Source organism: Entelurus aequoreus, linkage group LG21 (assembly GCF_033978785.1).
Source record: "Entelurus aequoreus isolate RoL-2023_Sb linkage group LG21, RoL_Eaeq_v1.1, whole genome shotgun sequence".
Classification (NCBI taxonomy): Eukaryota; Metazoa; Chordata; class Actinopteri; order Syngnathiformes; family Syngnathidae; genus Entelurus; species Entelurus aequoreus.
Window position 1 is genome coordinate 33,884,994 of NC_084751.1, and position 24,381 is coordinate 33,909,374.

General features: G+C 38.0%; 2 protein-coding genes across 5 annotated transcripts in view; one reads left to right on the forward strand and one right to left on the reverse strand.

Moving 5' to 3' along the window:
- The first annotated feature begins 3,184 nt into the window (after positions 1-3,184).
- Positions 3,185-23,732, forward strand: ccng2 (cyclin G2). The gene is made up of 8 exons (XM_062031543.1): positions 3,185-3,446; positions 7,472-7,603; positions 10,919-11,056; positions 11,144-11,394; positions 13,981-14,059; positions 14,138-14,236; positions 16,195-16,397; positions 22,521-23,732. The coding sequence occupies exons 2-8, from the start codon at positions 7,499-7,501 to the stop codon at positions 22,654-22,656; spliced, it is 1,011 nt and encodes a 336-aa protein (XP_061887527.1). The 5' UTR covers positions 3,185-3,446; positions 7,472-7,498; the 3' UTR covers positions 22,657-23,732.
- Positions 10,613-24,381, reverse strand: part of taf1c (TATA-box binding protein associated factor, RNA polymerase I subunit C) — a 50,197-nt gene continuing 36,428 nt past the window's right edge. Inside the window, exons 16-17 of one of the 4 annotated variants that reach the window (XM_062031536.1) lie at positions 13,959-14,230; positions 10,615-11,473 (exon numbers count right to left, since the gene is read on the reverse strand). The gene's annotated coding sequence lies outside the window, so the exon portion shown is untranslated. Of the gene's footprint in view, positions 14,231-24,381 lie in introns of all 4 variants that reach the window. The other 3 variants (XM_062031537.1, XM_062031538.1, XM_062031535.1) reach the window with 3 other exon arrangements.

Genomic DNA, 24,381 nt, shown 5'->3' on the forward strand with positions numbered 1-24,381 from the left:
ACTGTTCTGCCTGTAACAGCAGTTACTTAATTTTTATTTTTATTTTATTATTATTTTTATTTTTTTTATTATTAAATCAACATAAAAAACACAAAATACACTTAAAGTTTGTGCACCAACCAAAAGACCCTCCCTCCCCCATTTACACTAATTCTCACTCATTCACACAAAAGTTATCGGTCGATAAATGCTTTAAAATGTAGTATCGGAAATTATCGGTATCGGTTTCAAAAAGTAAAATGAATGACTTTTTAAAACGCCTCTGTACGGAGCGGTACATATCCGGTAAAACACGGACATAGTCTAGTATACTCTGGACTGAAGCTGTGTGCCTTCATTGTTTTTGTAGCTGTTGTTTTGAGGCAAAAAAAATAAAAAATAATGCACTTTGTGAAAGTCAAAGTTTAGTATTTCCCATAGTTGTAGTGGGTATTAGGATTATCTCAGGGAGAGCATGTCCCAAATTCCAAGCTGCTGTTTTGAGGCATGTTAAAAAAAAATAATGCACTTGTGACTTCAATAATAAGTATGGCAGTGCCATGTTGGCACTTTTTTCCATAACTGGAGTTGAAGTTGTTCTCTTATTTTGGAAAACATTGTTTTTGATTGATTGATTGAAACTTGTATTAGTAGATTGCACAGTACAGTACATATTCAGTACAATTGACCACTAAATGGCAACACCCGAATAAGTTTTTCAACTTTTTTAAGTCGGGGTCCACGTTAATCAATTTATGGTAAAGTTACATTGTTTAATGCATCAAGCGGGGCATCACAACAAAATTAGGCATAATAATGTGTTAATTCCATGACTGTATATATCGGTATCGGTTGATATCGGAACAGGTAATTAAGAGTTGAACAATATCGGATATTGGCAAAAAAGCCAATATCGGACATCTCTACACAAAAGAGTTGTTTCCTTCTGTTATTAATATTCTGGTTCCTACAATACAGTCTGCAAGGGATGCAGTCCGTGAAGCACACATGATTGTGTTTGCTGCTGGTCCACTAATAGTACTAACCTTTAACAGTTAATTTTACTAATTTTCATTACTAGTTTCCATGTAACTGTTTTTATTTTATTTCAGTTTCTTTTCTTTTTGTCAAGAACATTTTATTTATGTATTTATTTATTTATTTATTTTAAATAAAGGACATTATCTTCACCAGACCAGGTTGTCAATGAAATTAGATTGTTTAAAGCAGGGGTGTCCAAAGTGCGGCCCGAGGGCCATTTGCGGCCCGCAGCTAATTGTTTACCGGCCCGCCACACATTCTGCAAAAATTGCAAAATTGATAGTATTGCAAAAATAAAAATAAACATTTAAAAAAGTGGAATGAGGTGAAATCTAACGAGAAAAAGTTGCAATGTTTACACAAAGCTGCCATGCAGGCTGTTTTTTATTCTTTTGTCTTTCTTTATTTTTTATTTTTTTTGCCATTGAAAAAAAAAAAGACCAAAAAATCTATGTTATAATGAATTATTGACCTATTCATGGCTCCAATTACTTCAAAAATTTCACTTTAAAATGTTTTATGTGGAAAAAATATTGCATATGTTGTGTGGTTGCCATATAAAAACATCAAAGTTTTCTTTCACAAAAGAGCATAAAAACAAACAAAATAATAGTTCATACGTAAAATCGACAGATATATCTGAAGTTGATCTCGTAACTTAAGTGTTAAAAGTTTTTAAAAAAAACTAATACAAATTTATCACTTTATGAGTGGGGGACCTTTTGGATCCCAAATATATTTAGTGGGATTGTATTAATATTTTCACTGATTTCTCAAAAATATTAATGAATTAAAATCAATGGTCTCGTGCATTATTGATCTTTTAGAGCTCTAATTACTAAATACTGCATATTTCCAGTTTTGCTATAAAAAAACAAATTGTCTTTGACAGAAAAGGCATAAAACCTTTTTTCTTTTTACTTTTTATCAACCTGAAGTTGATATAGAGATTTACTGTAAGCGCTAAATAAAAAAAAATAATAATAATTTGACTTATTTTTTAACGTTTTAATGACTGAGACCCTTTATGGTCCCCGGGAGCCCTAAAGGTTAAAAAAAATTCCATATATTTTGTTATGGTTTGAAAATGAAAAATATCAAAATGGCCCCCGCATCCTTAAATTTTTCCGTGTGCGGCCGTCAGTGGAAAAAGTTTGGACACCCCTGGTTTAAAGGGTTCTTAGAACCAGGTCCAGTCCAGATTATGTCCAGGTCGGGCTCAGCAACACACACCTTAATTTATGTACACTCAAATTAGGGAACACAACAACAGATTGCATACAATCTATAAACAAAATTACATTTTCAAAATAAGCATTTGACGACTTCCCATCTATGTTCATGCTTTTTGGCATCATTATCGATTTCAACCATATAACTTTCTAAAGTTAAAAAATGCTGAATAAATGTTTCAAAGAAAGTAATAGTAAATGAATATCATTTTTTTTGCCTTAAAAATAAACCTTTTACCGAGTACTATAATTATAAGTACTGATGTTACTTTATTTCGTAAAATAAATCATACGCAGTATTTTTCCACTGTAGCAGATTTGGGTATGTCCCATCATTCCCTCAAAGTATATAATGTTAAGATGCCGTTACGACATTTTGCCTTTGCACATTTGGCCAGGCAACTGACAGGAAGCGTAAAGTAGCAATAATACCCTATGTAAAAGTGAGAAATGTTTTATTCTGTGTATCTTATTTTGTTTCGTTTAATGTTTGTTAACGGTGGAAAGATACATCCGCTTTTTAACGCTTAAAATACATGCGCATGCGCGCATGCTTGAGCGAAAAACAACGGAGTCATTACGCAAAAATGGGTGTGTGTTCTCAGCGTAAAATATACGTAAAAATGTTGTATTTTGTTATTATTTTCACGTATGTATCATTCCTATATATTCCATCAACCATCCCAATTATGAACTGAAAACGTAATTACAGCGTAGAGCAGCTTTTCATTTGTGATCAAACAACACTCCTTTACGTAATGCCATATTTGCGTAAGGGAATACGTCACCGGACAAGAGCCAATCAAATAAGCCCATTTTGGGCGGACAATTTGAACCGTGCAAAATCCCTCCCGCTGATTGGTTAACAGAAACGTCCATTGAAGGAGTCGTTTTTTTTATTCCCCCAAGGTCGGTTGAATTTCAAATCCCAATGGCAGATTTCGTTACGTTTCATAATATAATATTACCTTAAAGCAGTAATACACCAGATAGGTTTGTGTACATAAATAAAACGGTAGGCATTTGGCTTGTTGAGCAGAAGCGAATTCTATTCTTACACCATATTCGTCCTCCGGTGACGTCACTAAGTGGGCGTATGTGTTAGCAACATCAACAAAAGAGCAAAAGGAGAAAGGAGAGTAGAACCTTTGAAGGAATACAAGACAGATATGTGGATCTAATTTACCCTGACAGGTAAGAATCACTTCTAGAAATTTATAGGAATGCAATGCGCGGATTTTCCCTATAATTTGACGGAGAAGGGAAACAAAACAGACAATAATGGCATGATTTTGCAAAGATTTCACGTTGGGTTTCGTTCTTTTAGCATAATAATAGTCATTTTCCATCAGTTTGCATGAATTACTACCGTCTATATGTGTTTTCTTGTCTAGTTGTTGGCACCCTGCACCGATACTAGGTAAAACAACAAACAAACAAAAAACATATTTATATATACCAAAACAAATTGCATACGATATGGTGTGTAAATTCGTTTTTGTTTCGATATTAACCGTGCAGAATAGTCCAATGTTGTGTGTTTGGGGAATAAGGTACATAACAACCCATCCCCCGCTCCTAGGAGAGGATTTAAAAACGCCACTTCGCTGGCTAGCTGCAGTCGACGCTAGTTCGCTTGTTTACCGTCATTAAAATGAAACAAATGTATGACTGAAGTGTGTTAAATGTCTTTGTGTGGCCCAAAAAAACCTTAGTGGGTCATCAAAACAAGCAGTTGTTTTCGGCCAGGGGCCACCGAAGGCGTTAACCAGGGAAATATGACACCGGAGTGGAACTGAAGGGAAGTGGGCCGGGCTGTGAGACTCCCCTTTAAAAGGTGCTATCTTGTATTAAATTACACCGTATTGGTTTAATCTCTACTTCTAATGTACGATTATACCAGGCCTGGGCAATTCTTTTGACTCGGGGGCCACATTTAGAGAGAAAAAATGTGTCTGGGGGCCGGTATATCTATTTTTAGGAACACTAATACAAAACCTCACAATAATGTCTGATTGAATGCTAAAAACGTTATGACAGACCGCCTTAAACGTAATGGAATTTTAAATTGTTCTATAAACGATAAAACACTGAATATTGACAAAATATGAATGTCGATCGACATATTTTACAATCAAGTGAAATGCAACAAAACAGTGAAATATGAACGCGAAGGGTACAAAATAAACCCACCTACAATCTGATATATCTGATATTTGCTGAATTTCCCCCAGGGATCAATAAAGTACTTTCTATTCTATATATCACTAAGCTTTAGAACTTTGTTGTGAAAACCTCCTGTTTGTGGAAACCCTTCCCACCCACACTGCTTGGTGCCTCATCTGAGCTGCTGTGACGTAGATTACCATAGTAACTAATTAGATGACCATACCGTATTTTTCGGACTATAAGTCGCTGTTTTTTTCATAGTTTGGCCGGGGGTGCGACTTATGTGTGAAATTATTAACACATTACCGTAAAATATCAAATAATATTATTTAGCTCATTCACGTAAGAGACTAGACGTATAAGATTTCATGGGATTTAGCGATTAGGAGTGGCAGATTGTTTGGTAAACGTATAGCACGTTCTATATGTTATAGTTATTTGAATGATTCTTACCATAATATGTTACGTTAACATACCAGGCATGTTCTCAGTTGGTTATTCAGCCTGTTGTTCACTATTCTTCATTTATTTTAAATTGCCTTTCAAATGTCTATTCTTGGTGTTGGGTTTTATCAAATAAATTTCCCCCAAAAATGCGACTTATACTCCAGTGCGACTTATATGTTTGTTTCCTTCTTTATTATGCATTTTTGGCCGGTGCGACTTATACGCCGGAGCGATTTATACTCCGAAAAATACGGTAATTAGATTACCATAGTAACTGGTATATCAACCATAAACGCAGATTACAACCATTGAAAAACTTTGTATAGTGGAACACTTACGGTCATTAGAAAACATCACTGCACATCATAACGGCAGCTACACTTTCCATCTTAAAGATCTAAAAAAAAATATTTGGGAATGTCCGGCAGGCCAGATTGAAAAGCTCAACGGGCCGCATGTGACCTCCGGGCCTTAATTTGCCCAGGTCTGGATTATACCATATCTGAGTTATTATGCTGAAATATAGGGAAACAACTACAAAAGTACACTTCATTCATTAAATACAAATGTGCGCTACATTCGTTAACGGTGTTACAAAAAAGATCAATTAGACCAGTGGTTCTTAACCTTGTTGGAGATACCGAACCCCACCAGTTTCATATGCGCATTCACCGAACCCTTCTTTAGTGAAAAACAACATTTTAATTTTTTTTCAAATTCAAGAAAAAGTTATATGTTTTTTTACTGGAGCACAAAATGAACCGTGCATGAACATCACCTTGTTCAAAGAACAATCTACACACCTTACACACATTACCATGAATTGGTTAACGTGGACCCCGACTTAAACAAGTTGAAAAACTTATTCGAGTGTTACCATTTAGTGGTCAATTGTACGTTATATGTACTGTACTGTTTCATATAATGTATTCTCTTCCTTTGCAATCTGCTAGTAAAAGTTTCAATCGATCAATCAAACAACCTGCAAATCAGATGGAAAATTAGAGGGAACATTGTTTGGGGGTATCCATAATACGCCGATAGGGAGAAGTTTTTATTTACACGATAAGTCGGATGTGTCTTTACCTCCGTGGTGGAGGCTCTGCCGAACCCCTAGGGTTCGATCGAACCCAGGTTAAGAACCACTGAATTAGACTGATACATAATGTTGGATATAGAGAACATACAAACCCTTTATTTATTGAGTCAAAAATATTAAAGTTTGATGATTTGGTAAAATCGCAAACAGCTAAAATGATGTACAAAGCAAACTATAACCTGCTACCAAACCGCACTAAAACAACACCTCCAGGCAACTTCAACCCTAGACTAACACCCTCCCCCCTCCACATCCCACCTCCCCGGATTGTAAATAATTCAATGTATATACTCTGATGATTAACTTGTGTGACGACTGTATTATGCTGATAGTATATATATGTACCATGAATTGATTAACGTGGACCCCGACTTAAACAAGTTGAAAAACTTATTCGGGTGTTACCATTTAGTGGTCAATTGTACGGAATATGTACTGTACTGTACTGTGCAATCTACTAATAAAAGTTTCAATCAATCAATCAAAGAATGTACAATAATTATTCTCTACTACAGAGGAGAAATATAACCTTAGAGGAAAGTCTAATTTAAAACATTTGTATGCACGTACAACACTTAGAACCTTTAGCATATCAGTATGTGGAATTAAATTATGGAATGGATTAAGTAAAGAAGTTAAACATTGTACTGATATGATCCAGTTGAAGAGGTTGTTCAAATTAATAGTGCTTACAAAGTACAAAGAAGAAGAACTATGAGAAATACTTTCAACCTTATTAAAAAATAAGATATTCTTCATCTCAGTATGTTTATAATGACTGACTTAACTAATTACATATTACAAAACTGTTGTATTGCTCATTCACGGATGTAATTTTACTATATGAAAAGGTCAGTAAATGAATGTATATATTTGTAAACGCTCTGAGGTGGGAAAGGGGTAGGATTAAATAAGCTTTGCTTCTTCCTACTCCTTTTCGGACATGATGTAAACAGAAATGATATGAAATTGTGTGATTTATTATGCTGTAAGTGTGTTTATGTTCGAAATAAACTGAAAGAAAGAAAGAACCGTGTTACAAAAAAGATCAGTTAGAATAATACACAATGATGGATATAGAGAACGTACAGTCGCGGTCAAAAGTTTATATACACTTGTAAAGAACATAATGTCATGGCTGTCTTGAGTTTCCAATAATTTCTACAACTGTTATTTTTTTGTGATAGAGTGATTGGAGCACATACTTGTTGGTCACAAATAACATTCATGAAGTTTGGTTCTTTTATGAATTTATTATGGGTCTACTAAAAATGTGACCAAATCTGCTGGGTCAAAAGTATACATACAACAATGTTAATATTTGGTAACATGTCCCTTGGCAAGTTTCACTGCAATAAGGCACTTTTTGGAATCAAATAGCCCTGTTTTCTACATCATCTTTTCAACCAAAAATGGTTACTTCACTGGAAAAAAACCCCCAGGGAACCACTGACATACAGCATAATGATTTATCTCATCAATAATTTTCTTGTTTTTGTGGTAGTAAAAAGACGTGAGTGGCAGCGGAGACATGGATGCCTTCAAACTGATGAAGGAGCTGAGGGTGAATTATGACCAGGAGGTAGACTACCTCCCTAAGGAGACTGGCCTGAGTCTTATCGAGTCCACGAACCAGGTGAGTCACTCCACATAGTCACTCGTGGATTATTTTGTTCCAGACAAGTTACATCAGTTACACAATTCAACATGTCTCAAAATGTGTAGGAAGAAACAGGTAATTGTATCCTACCCCTTAGCGATTATTTGTTCTCTTTCTGTTGAAAATGTTCACACTTAACGTGTTTCATAAAAAAAGGTCGCTTCACATTCGGTTTGTAGCCATATTTTTAAATCGGGTGATAAGAATACATTATGGATAAGATATGCTGTGCTAAAACACCAATAGTCTCAGGTTTCGGAACCATAACTCAGTTTTGTAAAGTTGGTAGTAAAGTGTGTAAAAATGATAATTGCCAGCTCGGATGTCACCTGATTTACTGCAATGACAAGGAAACGGTCAAACTAATAGGAAGAAATCTTTTGAAACCGTACATTTACCTCACGTTACAGTAGAGAAACACAGTATAGAGCAGGGGTGTCAAACTCATTTTAGATCGGGGGCCACATTGAGAAAAATCTACTCCCAAGTAGGCCGGACTGGTAAAATCACGGCACGGTAACTTAAAAATAAAGACAACTTCAGATTGTTTTCTTTGTTTGAAAACAGAACAAGCACATTCTGAAAATGTACAAATCATAATGTTGTTTTTTTTTTTGTTTTTTTTAAACTAACATGTTGCGGTTAATAGTGTTCTATCTTTATTTGTCATAAATTATATTTTCTGAATAAATGATGTGATAATGTTCATCAGTCATTGGTGTTCATTTTCAATCTATCAACATAAGAAAAGTATATCAAAATCAAATTACAGGATGTTATTTATGTAGTTTGATAATTTTCCTCAACTGATGTGGTTTATATCGTACACATGTAGCATCATCTACAAAGATACAAAGAATTGCTATTGCGACATCCAGTGGACACATTTAGAACAGCAGTTTCTTTCATTCAAAAATTTCAGCTTAATTTTTATACTTAGCAAACTCATCCCTTGGGCCGGATAAAGCCTGATCCGGCCCTTGGGCCGTATGTTTGACACCCCTAGTATAGACGAAGGGGTGTGGAATATATTTAATTTATGGGATTATGTCCTCATTGTCATACGGTAGACACATCTTCATAACAGAGAATAGAGGAACAGGGGTGGTAGAGCACAGCATATGTACTAATAATACTAGCTGAATTATTCTGGAAAAAATATAATCACAATTGTCTTGCTTAGAATTGAAATAAGTGGACAATATTTTATGTAAGGCCGCTGAATGAGAACGATGGTGTGTGGATGCTGTGATCTGTAGCAGTGAACAGTGGAGAGTTTATTTTTAGTGTTGATGATGTGCATTTGATTAGGAAAAAAGGATGATAGTTATGACAAGCAGATTTTTTGTCTTCCAACTATTTTCCTGATTGTTGTTGTGGTATTTCTTGGTCAAAATCTGGGACCTCAGGACATGTCATATCATGTTCTAGCGTGACAAGGTTCCTTGAATCCTCAAAATACACATTGAGGCTTTAAAGTGTGTTTGATGCCAATAATCAATATTAGTCGATTACAAAAATAATCGTTAGCTGCAGCCTAAATGATCAAATATATGTCCTTAAAGAAACATCCAATGGCCTTTCTGCCATGCTTAATGGGAAGTCCTGGAAGGACTGTTGACTTTCTTGATAAGACAAATTAATCAGTTCGTTATTACAATTCGCGCCCCGTGTGAGTTGATAAATGACCAGCGAGTCTTGTCATGGCCATCAGTGGATAGAACTAGGGCATCAAGTGTCGGACGTCACGCCAACGCCAAACATCTTCAGTCCTTGAGTAAAATGGCAGCTCTTGTTTTTGATTCAGTTTGTTCAGCACAATCGAAAAAGCATGTTAGTGTGACCCAGATAACACATTTTTTTGTGCAGCCCTATAGTACTAGTAACCAGTCACAATATATTTTTTTCCAAAAAAGAGGGGTCATCTTATATTCATATAATTAAATACCGTATTTTTCGGAGTATAAGTCGCACCGGCCGAAAATGCATAATAAAGAAGGAAAAAAACATATATAAGTCGCACTGGAGTATAAGTCGCATTATTTGGGGAAATGTATTTGATAAAACCCAACACCAAGAATAGACATTTGAAAGGCAATTTAAAATAAATGAAGAATAGTGAACAATAGGCTGAATAAGTGTACGTTATATGACGCATAAATAACCAACTGAGAACGTGCCTGGTATGTTAACGTAACAAATTATGGTAAGAGTCATTCAAATAACTATAACATATAGAACATGCTATACGTTTACCAAACAATCTGTCACTCCTAATGGCTAAATCCCATGAAATCTTATACGTCTAGTCTCTTACGTGAATGAGCTAAATAATATTATTTGATATTTTCTGGTAATGTGTTAATAATTTCACACATAAGTCGTTCCTGAGTATAAGTCGCACCCCCGGCCAAACTATGAAAAAAACTGCGACTTATAGTCCGAAAAATACGGTAATTGGTAGAAATGTCCGATAATATCGGACTGCCGATATTATCGGCCGATAAATGTTTTAAAATGTAATATCGGAAATTATCGGTATCGGTTTCAAAAAGAAAAATTTATTACTTTTTAAAACAGCGCTGTACGGAGTGGTACACGGACGTAGTGAGAAGTACAGAGCGACAATAAACCTTAAAGGCACTGCCTTTGCGTGCCGGCCCAATCACATAATATCTACAGCTTTTCACACACACAAGTGAATGCAATGCATACTTGGTCAACAGCCATAGGGTGTCCGTATAAACAACTTAAACACTGTTAGAAATATGCGCCACACTGTGAACCCACACCAAACAAGAATGACAAACACATTTCGGGAGAACATCCGCACCGTAACACAACATAAACACAACAGAACAAAAACCCAGAACCCCTTGCAGCACGAACTCTTCCTGGACGCTACAATATACACCCCCCACTACCCCCACACCTCAACCTCCTCATGCTCTCTCAGGGAGAGCATGTCCCAAATTCCAAGCTGCTGTTTTGAGGCATGTTAAAAAAAATAATACACTTTGTGACTTCAATAATAAATATGGCAGTGCCATGTTGGCATTTTTTCCCCATAACTTGAGTTGATTTATTTTGGAAAACCTTGTTACATTGTTTAATGCATCCAGCGGGGCATCACAACAAAATCAGGCACAATAATGTGTTAATTCCATGACTGTATATATCGGTATCGGTTGATATCGGAATCGGTAATCAAGAGTTGGACGATATCGGATATCGGCAAAAAAGCCATTATCGAACATCTCTAATAATTGGTGTTTTTTTTTTCTTCCCTAGAACGATGGACGAATCTCAGCCAAGTGCAGAGATGCCAAAGTGGAAGACCTGTGGAGCCTGACCAGCTTCTTTGGCTACACCACACATACCTTCGTCCTGGCTGTAAACCTGCTGGACAGATTCTTAGCCATGATGAGGGTACGCTAAGCTTCAATTTATATTTCTGCTGTCAAAACCCCCCCACCTTGATGTTTAATAACTGAATAAAATGTCGTCCTATTCCAGATCCAACCAAAACACTTGTCCTGCGTCAGCCTCAGCTGCCTCCACATGGCGGCAAAAGTGACGGAGGAGGAGCGCAACCTCGCGCCCACGGGCGAGCTCATCCGCATCGGACAGTGCAGGTTCACCGTGTCCGACCTCGGACGCATGGAGAAGATCATCGCCGAGAAGCTGGACTTCAAGTCCAAATCCGTTACTGCCTTAACCTTCCTGCAGTTGTACCATCAGATCACCGTGTCCCACTCCACACACCGGTGAGAATGGCCGCCACTCCGCAACACATACATTTAGCTTGTTTTTCTTGGTTAGAGAAAGCTTGAAACGGTGACACATCTGAAATAAAAGAAGCAGACACACCTTGGGAGTCACTACACACACACAAGTCATGAGGAAATATATGAAAACAACAAGCACCACCCCACACTAACCACAATGAGCTAACCCTCAATTAGCCCTAAAACAAACAGAAAGTAAACACTCATTAATGTGATTTGTAAAAATGAAACAAGGAAGCATTTACATTTTTAACATACTTTTCGGGCTTAATTGTGGCAGACATGTCATCTGCAAACTCAAGTCAGTCAATGTTTTTTTTGCAGCCAGCTTGTACACAATCTCTTTGTTTTTGTGCTCGCTGGTGCTTTTCCACCGCACTCTGGGTTTGTTTGTGTACGCCGTTTTGGGCCGGCAGCCAAACTATCAGACAGCTGCGTCTGGCTGAAGTGGGCTGATAAGATTTGTTGCTTACGGCTGCTTGAACTTGCATAACCAGTTATGATCAATGTGGGCTTTGCTGAATATTTGCGTGGGCTACTGTGTGTCAACCGCTCAAAACTGTAACATTTTCAACTATGCGGCTATCTTATCGGCCACCAATCAGTATCAGCCGATTTCCGTGGAAAAAAACAATGCAGCCAGCAGCTAAATATGTCCATACAGTATGGAGCCGCTACCCTAAGTTAATAAACCAAGTAAACACAATCAACAGCATTCTGAATGGATTAAACATTTTTTTTAAATATATTTTTAGGCCAGTTCCGCGCTTACTCTCTGTTCATATGTTGTACAGCCAAAAGGAGCTTGTTTTGAAAATGTTTTATCATCATTTCTATACCAAATCATTTTTATTGCGAGAGTCTGTTTCAATTAAGAATTGTGTTGAATCGATTCTGAATAGAAATGTCATCCCAGGAATCGGACTCGAATTGAATAATGAGTTGTTGCAAAATTATTAACATTCCTAACAGATAGTAGTTTGAACTCTTTAGTTGTTGTGTAATATTGACTTTGTTTCAATCAAACACTTGTTTGTAATTAGAGATGTCAAATATGCGCCACACAGTGAACCCACACCAAAAAAGAATGACAAACACATTTCGGGAGAACATCCGCACCGTAACACAACATAAACACAACAGAACAAATACCCAGAACCCCTTGCAGCACTAACTCTTCCGGGACGCTACAATATACACCCCCGCTACCACCAAACCACGACTGTATATATCGGTATCGGTTGATATCGGAATCGGTAATTAAGAGTTGGACAATATCGGAATATGGGCAAAAAAGCCATTATTGGACATCTCTAGTAATCTGTATGTGTGTTTGGGTCCCTTTTTTTCAGGAACACTAATACCAAAAGTCACAATGTCCGATAGAGTTCTAAAAAAGTTATGACAAAAAAACGTAATGGTGTTATACAGTTTTTTACTTAATGGGAGACCCAAAATGTACATTAAAATAAAGTGGGATTTACAATATTAACTATGAACAATAAAACACTGAATATTAACAACATATGAACGCTGCTCCTCTTTTACTTCTCAGACCAGCTCCTCGATAGTTGTCTCTTTTACAATCAAGCAAAACACAACAAAAATGTGAAAAACAGCAAAATATGAATGCAATGTGTATAAAAAAAACACCTACAATATGATATATTGTCACTTTTATGTCGAAAGAGTTAGTGCTGCAAGGGGGTTCTGGGTATTTGTTCTGTTGTGTTACGGTGCGGATGTTCTCCCGAAATGTGTTTGTCATTCTTGTTTGGTGTGGGTTCACAGTGTGGCGCATATTTGTAACAGTGTTAAAGTTGTTTATACGACCACCCTCAGTGTGACCTGTATGGCTGTTGATGAAGTATGCCTGGCATTCACTTGTGTGTGTGTTTGTGTGTGTGTGTGTGTGTGTGTGTGTGTGTGTGTGTGTGTGTGTGTGTGTGTGTGTGTGTGTGTGTGTGTGTGTGTGTGTGTGTGTGTGTGTGTGTGTGTGTGTGTGTAAAAGCCGCATGTATTACGTGACTGGGCCGGCACGCTGTTTGTATGGAGGATAAGCGGATGTGACGACAGATTGTAGAGGACGCTAAAGGCAGTGCCTTTAAGGCATGCCCCCAATAATGTTGTCAGGGTGGAAATCGGAAGAATGGTTGCCCTGGGAGATTTACGGTAATTCTGAAATTCGGGAGTCTATCGGGAGGTTAAAACCGATATCGATAATTTCCGATATTACATTTTAAAGCATTTATCGGTCGATAATATTGGCAGGCCGATATTATCGGACATCTCTAATGTGTACATATAATTTATACACACATACACATTGGCAGACAAATGTGCCAATGTGTTATAAGCTAAACTTTGCCAAATCGCTATTATAAGGGACAACAAACATAACTAATACGTGTTAGCTACGTTGTTACCTCGTGACATTAAATACAATTTCCATCAGCAATTTCACGTGGTCTGCATATACATGTAGGAAACAAAATACATTTCCTGTTGTGATCATGGCTTCAGCTTGAAAAAACTGGACTGACATTTGTGTGTCCGTGTGAACAGGAAGGAGACTCTGAGCTTGGAGAAGCTAGAAGCTCAGCTTAAAGCCTGTCTGTGTCGCATATCCTTCTCCAAAGCCAAGGTAGGAATTCATGCCAGGGTTAAATTGTCATCGTGAATACAGCACTTTGAGGACATGTTATTTGTTTTGTCCATCCAGCCCTCCGTTCTAGCATTCGCTCTCTTGAGACTGGAGATCGAGGCCTTTCACTCGGAGGACATGATGGAAATAGCTCATCACATCCAGAGACACCTGAAGGTAAACCACAACAAAGAACAGCACAATTTAACGTCACAAGTCTTTAAAAATGGGGAAAATGTATCAAGTGTAGGGTTGCAATGGGGTGTAAATGTACCACAGGGAATAAAGCTTGGGAAGTTTGGAATTATTGACCATTTTTTGATTATTCAAAGTTGGACACCGTTCATGGGAATTAATGGGAATATATGGGAATTACAATAATGATATATTATTGGGCTATTGCCTATATGCTGCTGCATCTTTGTGGCATTTTTGACGTAGCTCTTTGCACAGTATTTGCAAATGTACACAGCTTTTCCGCCTACATTGGTTGGGGTGAAATGTCTCCACACATCAGATGGTGTACGTGGCATTAATCTGTTTGTATTTATTTATTCTTGTAAAACACTAATGCAATGCCACACACAGATATAAATAGTCAGCTAAACAATTGGAGTAGTCTTTAAAAATATTTTACTGATGGACAAATGAATATAAATAGGCTAGATGAACATGTATCATTATCACTGGAGAACTAGACAAGGAACAGTCAAACATGCTACACTAGTAGGTGGATAAAAGAAGCCATGTATACCGCTAAAATAGAGCTCTTAATGTAAACGGGGGTGGGTGGATCGATACAAATATCAACAGTAACGATGCCAATAATATGATTAAGATTGATATTTTTTCATCATCATAAAATCGTTTTTTGTTATTGTTTACAAAATCTGAAAATAATTCCCCGGACACAGGAGGACATTAAGATTAAAAGCCAAAGGATTTAAATTGGAGCCAATAGTAGTTTTTGCTTATGTTTTTACATAAAAAGGGTTAAGATCACAATCGCTTTACCAGTGAAGAGTAGGGATGTCCGACAATATCGGACTGCAGATATTATCGGCCGATAAATGCTTTAAAATGTAATATCAGAAATTATGGGTATCGGTTTCAAAATTATCGGTTTCAAAAAGCAGAAATACAGAGCGCCAATAAACCTTAAAAGGCACTGCCTTTGCGTGCCGACCCAATCACATACGGCTTTTTACACACACAAGTGAATGCAACGCATACTTGGTCAACAGCCCTCACACTGAGGGTAGCCGTATAAACAACTTTAACACTGTTACAAATATGCGCCACACTGTGAACCCACACCAAACAAGAATGACAACCACATTTCCGGAGAACATCCGCACCGTAACACAACAGAACAAATACCCAGAACCCCTTGCAGCACTAACTCTTCCGGGACGCTACAATATACACCCCCCGCTACCACCTACCCCAAACCCCACCCACCTCAACCTCCTCATGCTCTCTCAGGGAGAGCATGTCCCAAATTCCAAGCTGCTGTTTTGAGGCATGTTAAAAAAAATAAGGCACTTTGTGACTTCAATAATAAATATGGCAGTGCCATGTTGGCATTTTTTTCCATAACTTGAGTTGATTTATTTTGGAAAACCTTTTTACATTGTTTAATGCATCCAGCGGGGCATCACAACAAAAATTAGGCATAATAATGTGTTATTTCCACGACTGTATATATCGGAATCGGTAATTAAGAGTTGGACAATATCGGAATATCAGCAAAAAAGCCATTATCGGACATCTCTAGTGAAGAGTATGAAATGAGGTGAAAACATCATTTAGAGGTATTGAAATTATGAATGTATTATTGTCAAATGTAACATGCAATTTTGTCCTAAAGGTTAACACAATTATCATGTTGTTTACTGTTCAGTTGCATCATCACCACCTATATAGATCTATAAGGAATTACGCAGACATTCGATCAGGTTTCCAACCTAAACAAGTGGGTTTTTTTTGTGTATCCTGGTTCCTTTTTATCTTCCAAGCCTACAAAGAAACCAGTTTGTGCACACAGTTGCTCACACAAGACAGCAATATGCATGTTTTACTGACGTCAGAACGGCCAAAGAGCTCAACGATCCGGTGTCTTTGTTTGGTTTCAGATTGCGGATGCTGAACTCCTGCTGTGGCGCACTCAAGTCGCTCAGTGTTTGTCAGCCTACGCTTCGCCAGAGTGCAGCAAACCCAATCACAGGAAACTGCAGTGGGTCGTGTCTCGCCGTACCGCCCAGAACCTCCAGAGCAGCTACCGCAGCGTACCCGAACTGCCTACCATCCCCGAGGGCTGCTGGGACGAGAGCGAAAGGTGAGAATTTTGAGTTTTGACGCTTGATCCAAGTCTCTCGTTCACGCCATGAAAATATTAAGTTATTTTAAATCTGGACATTTACATGCAGTATGGGCCAAAAGTTTGGACACACCTTCTCATTCAATGGGTTTTCCTTATTTTCATGACTATTTACATTGTAGATTGTCACTGAAGGCATCACAACTATGAATGAACACATGTGGAGTTATGTACTTAACAAAAAAAAGGTGAAATAACTGAAAACATGTTTTATATTCTAGCCACCCTTTGCTCGGATTACTGCTTTGCACACTCTTGGCATTCTCTAGATGAACTTCAAGAGGTAGTCACCTGAAATGGTTTTCACTTCACAGGTGTGCCTTATCAGGGTTGATTAGTGGAATTTCTTGCTTTATCAATGGGGTTGGGACCATCACTTGTGTTGTGAATGAGAAGGCGTGTCCAAACTTTTGGCATGTACTGTATATTATCCCAAAAAAAAAAAAACTAAATATAAATATATGCATATTTTGAAAAAATTTATATTTTTGTTTTATATTATAACAAATATATTATTTTTATTTGAATATACTAAGCATATTTTCTTAATATTGTATAACATTTTCCAGGGTCCAGAATTTTAGGGACATTGACTTCGAGAAAAAAAATGGCTTCAAATAATTCTGCAATTTGTTATTGCAAATAGTAAAATCCAACTTATGTTTGTTTGTGTTGCGTTTGTGGCGTAAAAAATAGTTTTTGCTGTTACAGTTTTTAAGTAATTCTAAAATAAATTTTTTTGACCAATGACGTCACCCAGCCACCCTTACACACACCAATGTCTCCAAACTTGTCCCAAACGTTAAAACAAACATTTTTGCCATTGATATTTCAGTATCGATCTGCACATCACTACAAGTATGAATAATTATACAACTTTAACATTAGAGATGTCTATCGGCCAATAAATGCTTTAAAATGTAATATCGGAAATTATCTGTTTCAAAAAGTAAAATTTATGACTTTTTAAAACGCCGCTGTAGGACGTAGGGAGAAGTACAGAGCGCCAATAAACCTTAAAAGGTACTGCCTTTGCGTGCCGGCCCAATCACATAATATCTACAGCTTTTCACATATACAAGTGAATGCAAGGCATACTTGGTCAACAGCCATACAGGTCACACTGAGGGTGACCGTATAAACAACTTTAACCCTGTTACAAATATGCGCCACACTGTGAACCCACACCAAACAAGAATGACAAACACATTTCGGGAGAACATCCGCACCGTAACACAACAGAACAAATACCCAGAACCCCTTGCAGCACTAACTCTTCCGGGACGCTACAATATACACCCCCCCGCTACACCCTACCCCCGCCTCCCCAACCATCGCCCACCTCAACCTCCTCATACTCTCTCAGGGAGAGCATGTCTCAAATTCCAAGCTGCTGTTTTGAGGCAAGTTAAAAAAAACAATGCACTTTGTGACTTCAATAATAAATATGGCAGTGCCATGTTGGCATTTTTTTCCATAACTTGAGTTGGTTTATTTTGGAAAACCTTGTTACATTGTTTAATGCATCCAGCGGGGCATCACAACAAAATTAGGCATGATAATGTGTTAATTCCACGACTGTATATATCGGTATCGGTTGATATTGGAATCGGTAATTAAGAGTTGGACAATATCGGATATCGGCAAAAAAGCCATTAACTGACATCTCTAGTTAACATTAAAACCAAATGTTTCTTTTGATAAAAACAAACTTTTGGGACAAAATTGTAAACACTTGAACAAGGTTCGGTGGTTGTCTGTGAATAATAAAACCTAAATAACATTAAAACTACAATGGCACAAATGTTTTCAACAGCACAAACTGATGGGAAAAGTTTAGTGAGATTTGGAGTTTCGGGGGGCTGGGCGACATCACTGATCTAAAAATATAATCTACAAAGCTTTAAAACAACATTTTGTAGCACAAATTAACAGCAATGACAAGATGGGTCAGCTTCACACAGATCATTTGCGTGACAAGATATTTTACAATAGCTATTTATGGTCTCATAATAAGTCATTTTTTGGAATCCTCTATGAAGAATAACTCCGTCAGTGTAATACAAGTGGGTGCCAAAGTGTACAGACAACACAAGAGTAGTAAAGCTGAAGTATTTAAAAGTGTCTGGCACTCTGCTTGGGTCTCTGTGACGTGTCCTGGGCAACAAGGCGCTAAACAAACACTCGCATGATATCAGTAGTCATGTAACAACATGTATTGTCTGCAGGAAAGTACCCAAAAGTCCTCATGGAAAGCGAAAGAGAAGCAGACTCAAATTGGACTTTGAGGTGTGAACTCAAACTGAACTGAAGTTTAAAGGAATAATCGTTTTTTTCCCCGCACTGTTTCGTTTTGTGGTCGTTCTCCAAGGCAAAAGGGTACGACACACACACACCCGCGTCACACACACACGTCACAGAGGCGCGCCTCACGTATCTCGCAATGTTGCGTGACAGCAGTCACGTCTCACTCAGACCAGTTTCCATGACATCACACTTGTTTTGAAATATGTTGAAAGTCAGGAGAAAACAGGAAGTTATGGAAATAATGTACACTTTGAATGACTCATTTAAAAATGACATGACCAAACTCTTTGAAACACAATCATGATGTCTGATTTAACCGTGACACATGTGCATATAATCTTGATGGATGCTCGGAGAGAGGAACAATTCATTTTCTGGTGGAGTATTACCACACCGGGGAGGGACCCACAGCAGCACCCACTGCTTTCATGTATAAATCCCACCATTTGTTTGTATTTATGTTTCATTGATAATTAGAGTTGTCCGATAATGGCTTTTTTTAAATGACCGATTCCGATATCAACCGATACCGATATATACAGTCGTGGAATTAACACATTATTATGCCTAATTTTGTTGTGAAGCCCCGCTGGATGCATTAAACAATGTAACAAGGTTTTCCAAAATAAATTAACTCAAGTTATGGAAAAAAATGCCAACATGGCACTGCCATATTTATTATTGAAGTCACAAAGTGCATTATTTTTTTTAACATGCCTCAAAACAGCAGCTTGGAATTTGGGACATGCTCTCCCTCAGAGAGCATGAGGAGGTTGACATGGGGGGGGGGCATAAGGGGTAGCGGGGGGTGTATATTGTAGCGTCCGGGGAGAGTTAGTGCTGCAAGGGGTTCTGGGTATTTGTTCTGTTGTGTTACGGTGCAGATGTTCTCCCGAAATGTGTTTGTCATTCCTGTTTGGTGTGGGTTCACAGTGTGGCGCATATTTGTAACAGTGTTAAAGTTGTTTATACGGCTACCCTCAGTGTGACCTGTATGGCTGTTGACCAAGTGTGCCTTGCATTCACTTGTGTGTGTGAAAAGCCCTCGATATTATGTGATTGGGTCGGCACGCAAAGGCAGTGCCTTTAAGGCACGCCCCCAATATTGTTGTCCGGGTGGAAATCGGGAGAATGGTTGCCCCGGGAGATTTTCGGGAGGGGCACTGAAATTCGGGAGTCTCCCGGGAAAATCGTGAGGGTTGGCAAGTATGACTGGGAGACGCAACTGCTCTGTACTTCTCCCTACGTCCGTGGACCACTCCGTACAGAGGCGTTTTAAAAAGTCATACATTTTACTTTTTGTAACCGATACCGATCATTTTAAAGCATTCCGATATTATCGGACATCTCTATTGATAATGTTTTTCGTCAAGCATTAAGATTTTGTGCTTTGTTTGGCAGTCCACGAACGCACCACAGACACAAAAGTAAAACCGCCACTTAATTTTCTCAGACGCTGAATAAATCCAACATATAGAAGACACATTTGAAGACATCACTATACGTGTCGGACTACTCGCTAATTAGTTGGCAACACAGATTTCTCCTGCTACATCTTCTTATTCTCTGGCAGACCAGGTGAATATGAGCGGTGTTATAAGTAGTCAAGTTTCAGACAGTCCCATAAATAAGTACGGACTTCCAATCTGATATCAGTAAAAAAAAAAGTATTGAATTTTATCGACTTGTGTGTAAAATCTCTAATATAAGCGCGTTAAGACAGCCAGGTAACATCTAACACGCAAATGTTATCTTTTATTGAATTTACAAAAAGGTAAACATGGTATGCTATAAGTTACTAAGAGCTAACCGCCACACAACAGCTAAGCACTAAAGCTAAACACACAGTACAGGCTAAAAGTTTGGACACACCTTCTCATTTCAATGCGTTTTCTTTATTTTCAAGACTATTTGTAGATTGTCACTGAAGGCATCAAAACTATGACACCTGTGAAGTGAAAACCTCTTGAAGCTCATTGAGAGAATGCCAAGACTGTGCAAAGCAGTAATCACAGCAAAGGGTGGCTATTTTGAAGAAACTAGAATATAAAACATGTTTTCAGTTATTTTACCTTTTTTTTCTTAAGGACATAACTCCACATGTGTTCATTCATAGTTTTGATGCCTTCAGTGACAATCTACAATGTAAATAGTCATGAAAATAAAGATAACGCAGTGAATGAGAAGGTGTGTCCAAACGGAAAACATCCGAAATTGCGATTCTTATTGTCAAGGATTCTGAATAGAAGACACATTTTCAAGAATAATTTCTGCAAATATTTGCTGCACGGTTACGTCATTTTGTCAGTTTTTTTAAATATATAACCTGTTTTAACCTGCTCGGCCACATGATCAAATATTTGCCAACATTCCACACTACAAAACAATACGAGTATGTTTGTTTCCTGCTGATGTCGTATCGGATCAATATTGGTATCGGCCAACAGTGTTTCCCCCAGAATATTTGTTAGTTAAGGTGGTGTCTCTCCAGGGGGAAGGGGCTAGGCGGGTGTAAGAAACAGTGTAATTTGGCCTGTCGCCATCACGTCTCCATCTCATCGCTGCTTGGGGAGCAATGGACTACATATAGACTGTGGTGAAGTAGGCCGGCTTCGTCGCATGAAGAAGCCTACAATTTTTGGTTGTGTTTTCCGCTCCGTATGCTGAATGGCATATATATCTCGATATTTTTTCCGTGAAGTAAAAACAAAACACAAAACAGTCTTAGTTACCTGAGATACTAAGTATGTCATTATTTTGACTTAGTAAATATTGACTTACTAAAACAAAATAATGACTAAGTCAAATTAATGACTTACTGTAAATAAGCGTTTGAGAAAAAGACTTAAAAGTGGGGCCACATGCTGACATAGGCTTCAACTCATCATGCTTAGCCTGTAGTTGATTTTTATTATGTAAATCAATCATCAATCAATCAATGTTTATTTATATAGCCCTAAATCACAAGTGTCTCAAAGGGCTGTACAAGCCACAACGACATCCTCGGTGTCGAGTGGGTCTGACATAATATTGTGAAAGTCCAACACATCAGCGAAAGTCCAGTCCATGGTGGGGCCAGTGGGAACCATCCCGAGCGGAGACGGGTCAGCAGCGTAGAGATGTCCCCATCTGATGGACAGGCTAGCGGTCCACCCCGGAGCAGAGTAGAAAAGAAAAGAAAAGAAACGGCAGATCAACTGGTCTAAAAAGGGAGTCTATTTAAAGGCTAGAGTATACAAATGAGTGAGAGTAAATATTGTAAATGTTATATTTTTATCAACATGTGATAGCAGGGACCCTGCCATTCAAAACTAGGCTGCTACATTACTAATGATGAATGTAACTATAGCTGAAAAAAATAGTACAATAGCAATAGGAGAGACTATTCATCCCTGAACACCATATGGGCATCTACATCAACTATATGACTTGCCTGAGAAGCTGGACAGGACAAAAAAATAAATAACAAATTTAAAAAAAATGTAAGACTTTAGTTTAGGCGGTGGCTCTTTGTTGTTAAGGTGGTCGTGCTGCGGGAAACCCTGGGCCAATACCCGAGGCTCCAAAAAAAGGGAAAACAAGTAGCTGCAAATCTATTCGTGGCGACCTGAACATAAATATAAGGGAAACACGAGGATGTTTGTTGGTTTTCAAACAGAAAGTCAGCTGATTACCAGACTTTCCGATATGTCACCATCAGCTGGTGGATAAAGAGGATGTTTGTTTTTGTTGATGCAATGATAATGACGGTGTACTTTTTTTGTTTTTCTACAGTGAGGACTCGTGTGAGGACATAATGAGTTCAGGCGAGGAGTCCCTCAGCAGCTCCCTGGGCAGCGACGCCGAGGGACCCTTCTTCCCGAAACACCTCCTACGCCACCACAAACGCCGCCAATACCTCAACGCCTAGATGCCTCCGCCTTTTTTTTATTTATTGTCCACTAAGCTCCTGTGCTGGAAGTGAACTGCACAACAACTTGTTTTTGTTGAATATTTTAGTTTGTAGATGTGCCGTCGCTGCATGGTGAGATGTCACATTCCAAGACCAAGAACGTGCAAACAGACCAGAGCAAAAAAAAAAAAAAAAGTTTCAGTTGAGTTTGCCAAATATGTGGCATTTATTGAAAGTTGTGTTGACTGTTATTAATCAAATATGACATTAGTTTACTAATCCACAGAAGTTGAAGGCAGCTACAGACGCCGTGATCTGGATCGAGTCTACTTTTATGTTGTCGTGGTAACCGCTATGCCCGTACGAATACACACGTAACCGCAGTGAAACCAAATTAAGAAAAACCCGGAGACGATTCAAACCGCAAGCACTTCAACGAGGCAACTGCTAGAAACGAAAAAGTGCACGACGAATCATTTCATCAAATTGAGGAAGTGATATCCAGATGTGATTGAAACTGCAGCTGCTCTCATCTTCTGACTTTGTTTATTTGCACACTTCCGAATTCAAGTGTTGAAACTGAAAGCATGACTTTGTGACTGACGTGGGGGGAAAAGTGTTGTTGTTTTTTTATCTTCTTGCTGAACATTACTCAAAGCAGGGTTAAAAAAAAAAACGACGTGAAATCATCTGGTGAGCATGTTGTTTATGGTAGTGTGTGTGTGTGTGTGTGTGTGTGTTTGACCCTGAGTTTAAAGTTGCCAATGTTAGGATGTAGCTAAAGAAATGTTTTGACTTTGTCCAAAAAGAATGTAAAAAAAAAAAAAAGTTGAAAATATTTGACAAAATGCACACAAAAATGTAAATTATGTAAAAAAAAAAAAAAAATGTTAATAGTTCTTTGTAGATATTAAGTTATTATTTTGTCACATGTACTGAAAAAAAAACCTCTTATAAAAAGATTATTTTCAAACTGTTGTCTTTCTTTCTTTTTTAAATTTAGAACAGTAACTGCAGCAAACAACCTCCTTAGATCATTGTGTGATTCTGAATACATGGAATATAAAAAAATACTAGAGATATCCGATAATGGCTTTTTTGCAGATATTGTCCAACTCTTAATTACCGATTCCGATATCAACCGATACCGATATATACAGTCGTGGAATTAACACATTATTATGCCTAATTTTGTTGTGATGCCCCGCTGGATGCGTTAAAACAATGTAACAAGGTTTTCCAAAATAAATCAACTCAAGTTAAGGAAAAAAATGCCAACATGGCACTGCCATATTTATTATTGAAGTCACAAAGTGCATTATTTTTTTTTAACATGCCTCAAAACAGCTGCTTGGAATTTGGGACATGCTCTCTCTGAGAGAGTATGAGGAGGTTGAGGTGGGGTAGGGGGTTGCGGGGGTGTATATTGTAGCGTCCCGTAGAGTTAGTGCTGCAAGGGGTTCTGGGTATTTGTTTTGTTGTGTTACGGTGTGGATGTTCTCCCGAAATGTGTTTGTCATTCTTGTTTGGTGTGGGTTCACAGTGTGGCGCATATTTGTAACAGTGTTAAAGTTGTTTATACGGCTACCCTCAGTGTGACCTGTATGGCTGTTGACCAAGTATGCCTTGCATTCACTTGTGTGTGTGAAAAGCCGTAGATATTATGTGACTGGGCTGGCACGCAAAGGCAGTGCCTTTAAGGTTTATTGGCGCTCTGTACTTCTCCCTACGTCCGTGTACACA